This window comes from Gekko japonicus, unplaced genomic scaffold (genome assembly GCF_001447785.1).
Source record: "Gekko japonicus isolate JY-2015 unplaced genomic scaffold, Gekko_japonicus_V1.1 scaffold1468, whole genome shotgun sequence".
Lineage (NCBI taxonomy): Eukaryota > Metazoa > Chordata > Lepidosauria > Squamata > Gekkonidae > Gekko > Gekko japonicus.
In genome coordinates, this window is record NW_015173175.1 from 292,608 (window position 1) to 299,451 (window position 6,844).

Below are 6,844 nucleotides of genomic sequence, written 5' to 3' on the forward strand. Positions count from 1 at the left end.
CTGAAACAAATGAGCGCTTTTCTGTGTGGCTGCACACCGACTCGTAAACAGACTTTTCAGCTTCGTTGGTGTAAATCCCATCAAAAGATTTGCAGAAGCTTGAAGCAGAAACACCATCTGGCTTCCGTTACTCCCGATTAAGCCGAGAAGAAGGTCCAGTTGAAGGACTCGTGATTTATAAGGAAGGTAATGCTCGAAACAGGGTAAAATCTCGGACATCTGCCGCAGTGGTGGAAAAGGCAAACGCTTTGTGAGGGATTATTAGGAAAGGGATTGAGAATAAAACGGACGATGGTTGTAATGCCCTGTGTAGATCAATGGTGTGGCCTCATTTGGAATACTCTGTACAGTTCTGGTCGCCGTCTCTCCATAAGGACATTGCAGAACTCAGAAAACAGACAGAGGAAGGCAACGAAGATGTGTGTGTGTGGGGGGGGTGTTCGAGCACCTTCCCTCTAAGCTGTGGAGTCTTGTGAGCTAAAATTCTACTTTGTGAGCGACTGCCATGAAAGTTGCAAGTGAGCCATTTGACTACTGCATGAATTGCGCTGGAGCCCTCCTTCCTGAGCTAAGACAAAAAAAACGTGTGAGCTGGAAGCTAAAAACCTGTGAGCTGGCTCACACTAACTCATCTTAGAGGGAACACTGAACGTGGCACAGGTTTATAGAATTATGCATGAGGTGGAGAGAGCTGACAAAGAGCCATTTTTCTCCCTCTCCCAAAATACTGGAACTCGAGGGTGTCCGGTGAAGCTGATGGGCAGTCGGTTCAGGACGGAAAAAAGGAAACACTGCTTTACACAGAGAGTGATAAATGTGGGATTCGCTGCCAGAGGATGTCGTGATGGCCACAGGAATAAGCAGCTTGAAAATGGGATTAGATACATTCATGGAGGAGAAGTCTATCAATGGCTACTAGCCATGGTGGCTTAGGGGAACTTCCACATTCAGAGGCACTAATCCTCTGAATCCCAGAGCCAGGAGGCAACATCAGGGGAAGGCCTCAGCCTCTCTGCCCTGTTACTGGCCCTCCAGAGGAACTGGTTGGCCACTGTGTGAGACGGGATGCTGGACTAGATGGACCATTGGTCTGACCCAGCAGGGCTCTTCTCATGTTCTTATGAAGGCCTCGGCCCCTCTGCCCTGTTGTTGGCCCTCCAGAGGAACTGGTTGGCCACTGTGTGAGGCAGGATGCTGGACTAGATGGACCACTGGTCTGATCCAGCAGGGCTCTTCTCATGTTCTTATGAAGGCCTCGACTTCTAATGCCCTGATGTTGGACCTCCCGAGGAACTGGTTGGCCGCTGTATGAGACAAGATGCTGAACTTAGATGGACCACCGCTCTGATCCAGCAGGGTGAGCTGGCTCACACTAACTCAGCTTAGAGGGAACACTGCCAGAACTAGCTTCCTTGGTTCTCCGTTGCTTGGAAGTATCTGGAATGTTTGACGATGTCCAATTTTTCTGCCTTTTGTAGACAGCAAACATTTTTTGTAGACAGCAAACATTTTTATTTTTTAAAAAATCAACTTTATTCTCATATTACCTCCCCATCACCCTTCGTGCTCATATTACCTCCCCATCACCCTTCGTGCTCAGAACCGTGGAGTCAAGCGGATACTGCTGCCGGCAGATGTCTGTTCTCGGCCACAACTGGAAGGGGCCAAGGAGACCATGAACACTGACCCCCCCACACACACACACACCAAGGGAAGGAGGCTTGAAAGGTACAGCCTCCCCCTCACACAGACCATGGGTGGGGAGGGGGAGCTAATGCAAAAGAAATCATCCAAAAAAGGGCAGCTCCCTGCCCTGACCTGGATAGCCCAGGAAAGCCCGATCTCGCCAGATCTCGGAAGCTCGGCAGGGCCGACCCTGGGAAGTACTTGGATGGGAGTTGTTGTTGTTGTTCAGTCGCACAGTCGAGTCTGACTCTTCGCGACCCCATGGACCAGATCACGCCAGGCCTTCCAATCTTCCGTTGTCCTCTGAAGTTGGCTCAACTTCATGTTCGTTGCATCTATGACACTGTCTGACCATCTCATCCTTTGCCGTCCCCGTCTTCTTTGGCCTTTAATCTTTACCCAGCATCAGGGCCAAAGTATTTGAGCTTCAGTTTCAGTATCCCATCATTGGATGGGAGACCTCCAAGGAATACCAGGGCCGGGACGCAGAGGCAGGCAAATATCAAGCCACCTCTCTGAAACGTCCAGGCCCCACTAGGGGTTGCCAGAAGTCAACCATGACTTCCAGGCACGCAAGCACACACACACACACACACACACACAAAGGCAGTCCCCTCTTGTGCATGAGAAATATCCCCTGACCAATGCTCCCTTTAAACCGTGGAGTCTTGTGAGCAAAAATTCTGCTTTGTGAGCTACCGGCATTAAAGTTGTGAGCCAGCGATTTGGCTGCTGCATCAGTTAGTTTGCTCTGGAGCCATCCGTCCTGGGCTAAGACAAAAACGGGTGAGCCGGAGGCAAAAAGCTGTGACTCAGCTTAGAGGGAACACTGCGCCCTGCCCTAGACAGCCCAGGCTAGCCCAATGTCATCAGATACTGGAAGTTAAGCACGGTCAGTCCTGGTTACTACTTGGGTGGGAGACCACCAAGCCCAGGTTTGCTATCCAGAGGCAGGCAATGGCAAACCCCCTCTGAACGTCTCGTGCCTTGAAAACCCCATAAAGGGGTTTGCCGTCAGTCAGTCCTAACTTGATGGTACATAAAGCCCTGATCCCGATAGCCCAAGCTAGCCTGATCTCCTCAGATCTGGGAAGCTAAGCAGGGTCGGCCCCGGTTAGTACTTGGATGGGAGACCACCAAGGTAGTCCAGGGTTGCTACGCAGAGGCAGGCAAGGGCAAAACCCACCTCTGAATGTCTCATGCCTTGGAAAACCTACGGGGTTGCCATAAATTGGCTGAGACGTCATGCCTTTTCCACCGCCAGGAGAAGCATCGTTTCTGAAACACCGGAAGAGCCGACTGACATAAAGAAATCGAGCAAATAGCCAATCATGCAGGTGCAGAAAACGGGAAGAGGTTTACGTGTTGACTTTGACAGATGCACTGTGAGGCACAGAAGCTCAGGATCACAGCGGGGCGGGGGGGAGAACTGGCAGCGCTACTCGAGAGCTATAATCCGCTTACATGGAGTTCTGCTGCAGTTTTCTGGTTGGCAAATGGCTCACGTGATAATCTCTCGTCCCTCCCCAGAGAAACCACAGGCATCGGACAAAGTGGGCTCTGCTCCACAAAGGTTGATGCTGGATTGACGTCTTTTTAGCCTTTAAAGGTAAAGGTAAAGGTTCCCTTGCTCGAAAGCCAGTCGAATCCGACTCTAGGGTTGCGGTGCTCATCTCCATTTCCAAGCCGAAGAGCCAGCGCTGTCCGAAGACGTTTCCGTGGTCATGTGGCCAGCATGACTAAACACCAAGGCGCACGGAACGCTGTTACCTTCCCACCGAAGTGGTCCCTATTTATCTACTTGCAATTTCTTGCTTTCGAACTGCTAGGTTGGCAGTAAATGGCTGTAAGATTCCTCTTTAACTTCTGAATAAGAAATTCACTCAGGGGAGGACTGTCTTTCTTGGACATTCCTAGAGATTTAGAGGCGGTGTCAGTGAAAGGGGAAATTGGGGGGGGGACAGATTTCACCTCAGTTCAAGATCAAGGGGAGGAGGACAGGAGGAAGAAGAGGAGGAGGAGGAGGAGAGGAGGAGGAGCTTGGATTTATACCCCGCCCTTCACTACCTGAAGGAGTCTCAGAGAGGCTTACAATCTCCTTTCCCTTCCCCTCCCCACAACAGACACCCTGTGAGGTAGGTGGGGCTGAGAGAGCTCTTTCGAGGACTGCTCCTGAGAGAACAGCTCTGAAAGACCTTGTAACTGACCCAAGGTCACCCACCAGCAGGTGCAAGAGGAGGAGTGAGGCATGAAACCTGGTTCTCCCAGATTAGAGTCCACACTCCTAACCACTACACCAAACTGGCTCTCGGTTTCAAGGTATAGGCTATCAAGAGTCACACCCAGAAACTTTGGTCTCTAAGGTGTTAGTGGACTTGAATCTAACTGTTTGACTACAGACCAACACAGTTACCCTCGGAAACAGATTTCACTTAGAGTCCAGGGCGTACCACAGAGTTTGACCTCCGGAGCTGCCACTTTCCCCCTGGAGAACTGATCTCTGTAGTCTGAGGACGGTTGGAATTCCAGAACTCCAGACTTCACCTGAAGGTTGGCAACCTATAGGAGAGGGAAGCTCCGCATAATGGAATAGCATTAATATCACCAGCTGCCTCCATCCATGTTGGAATATGCAAGGTCTATAGTGCAGTCTTATGAAGAAGATCTGAAGATCATCCTACAGGGGGGACAGCTGAAGAACTTTGTAGTTAGCCTAGCTAGACTAGGGACTTCCTACTTTTTTCCAATTGCGTCCTTGCTGCCTCCCGATTGGCTCTTCTGGAGACTTCCTGCTCCTGCAGAGCTTCCTGCTTGTTGTTCTTCCTCCTTTACAGCAGTTAGGCTTGTTGGCTCTCTCTTTGTAGGTTCTCTAACAGTTTGTCCTTCTATAATAAACCTACTTATTTTTCTCTAAACGGGCAGTGCTCCACTCTGCCCACACTCCAGCCCCCCGTGAAGCTCATGGGGTGACCTTAGGCCAGCCATGCTCTCAGACTAACCTACCGCGTTGGGTCCCCTAATGTATGATGTAGCAGTGTGTTCTCAGATATCCCCTTCTGGTCATGTGAAAAGCACAATCTTTGTAATGCTTAGTAAACGTGATACATAGGGTTGCCAGCTCCAGGTTGGGACTTTCCTGGAGATTTGGGAGTGGAGACTGGGGAGGATTAGGAAGGGAAGGACCTCGGTGGGGTATAATGCCGTAGTGTCCACCAGTGTTCCCTCCAAGCTGAGTTAGTGTGAGCTAGCTCACGGTTTTTTAGCCTCCGGCTCACACATTTTTGTCTCCACTCAGGAAGGAGGGCTCCAGAGCAAACTCATTTATGCAGGAGCCAAATCTCTCGCTCACAACTTTAACGCCAGTAGCTCACAAAGTACAATTTTTGCTCACAAGACTCCACAGCTTAGAGGGAACATTGCACACCACCCTTATCTTCTTGGAGCAAGGGCAGGATTTTTAAAAAGTACCAGACAGATTGATATATCATCCTTGTAGATAGATTCAGGTGGGTCGCAGTGAAGGTCAGAGGCAACAGGAAAAATTTGACTCCAAGACCAACAAAGGTATAAGCTTCTGTGGGCATGCAGACTTCTTCAGATACATATCTGAAGAAGTTTGTATGCACATGAAAGCTTATACCCAGAACGAAACTTGGTTGGTCTTAAAGGAGCCGCGCGAATCAAATTTTCTTATATCATCAATGTTCCCTCTAAGCTGTGGAGTCTTGTGAGGAAACATTCTACTTCATGAGCTACTAGCATGAAAGTTGTGAGCAAGCGATTTGGCTACTGCATAAATCAGTTTGCTCTGGAGCTGTCCTTCCTGAGCTAAGACAAAAATGCATGAGCCGGAGGCTAAAGAACTGTGAGCTAGCTCACACTAACTCAGCTTAGAGGGAACACTGCTTGTGATATCCTTATTATTTTCATTACAGAAGTTGAGACTTTCAAAAGGTCCCCGGTGGAATCTTTTAACCTCCATAAAAAAAGTTCTGCAGACGCCTCGTATGTTGTTAGCCGGTTCTGGCTCCATCCGATGAACCCGCAGACGTTCTCGATCTCGTGCGATCCTAGTCCGATTACACTGCCCATCAGATTCTCACGCCATCCATTTGTTTTATGAGTCTACAGAGTCTACATTCCGCCTTTCTGCCCTCGTCAAGGCCAACACGGTGGCTAACCAATTAAAAAAGGAAACAGAAACACGCCCACAAAAAAACCCACTAAAACCAAACAAACATGCCTCGTTCAAACAATTAAAACCAAATTTAACAATACAGATACAACATAATAAAATAAACATAAAAGCAATAGAAACAGGATGGGAAGGAGGGATCCTGGGGTTGCCAGATCCAGGTTGGGGAAACTCCTGGGGAGGGCCGGAACATCAGTGGGGTACAACGCTAGAGAATCCACCCTCCAAACCATCCATTTCCTCCAGGGGAACTGATCTCTGTAGTCTGGAGCAATGCTCCCTCTAAGCTGCAGAGTCTGGTGAGCGAAAATTCTACTTTGTGAGCTGCTGGCATTAAAGTTGTGAGCGAGTGATTGGGCTACTGCATTAAATGAGTTTGCTCCGGAGCCATCCCTTCCTGAGCTGAGACAAAAATGGGTGAGCTGGAGGCTAAGAAACTGTGAGCTAGCTCACACTCACTCAGCTTAGAGGGAACACTGGTCTGGAGATGAGCGGTCATTGCGGGGCAATCTCCAGGCCCCGCCTGGAGGATGGCATCCCAGCTACCAACCCTGTCTAAGAAATTCCTGGAGATTTGGAACTGGAGCCTGGAGAGGGCAGGGACACTAAGGCCACAGAGAGTCCACCTTTCCAAACCACCCACCTCCCCCCAGGGCAAGCAATTCCTGTCGCCCGGAGATCAGCAGCGATTCCAGAATTCCTCCAGGCCCCACCTGGAGGTTGGCAAGCTCAGCCACTGAGTGGCACCAGGCGGAACGAAAAGTCTTCACTTGCACTGATTTGCAATTGAGTTGAGTTTTAATTTGCAATTGAGTTTCAATTTGCAATTGAGTTTCAATTTGCAATTGAGTTTCAATTTGCAATTGAGTTTCAAGGGGGGGGGATGCGGACGACGAACCAACGTCTACAAGACGAATCTTGCCACGTGGTGCTGCCAAAGTTCTGCCAAGTTTGACACAAAGG

At 49.5% G+C, this 6,844-nt stretch overlaps 1 protein-coding gene across 1 annotated transcript in view; it reads right to left on the minus strand.

Annotated features, from left to right (window-relative positions):
* The window catches only part of CCT4 (chaperonin containing TCP1 subunit 4), a 49,695-nt gene that overhangs the window by 1,737 nt on the left and 41,114 nt on the right, over window positions 1-6,844 (minus strand). The window contains exon 12 of the mRNA XM_015422561.1: window positions 4,137-4,245. Coding sequence (XP_015278047.1) covers window positions 4,137-4,245 — 109 coding nt within the window. The remainder of the gene's footprint in view (window positions 1-4,136; window positions 4,246-6,844) is intronic.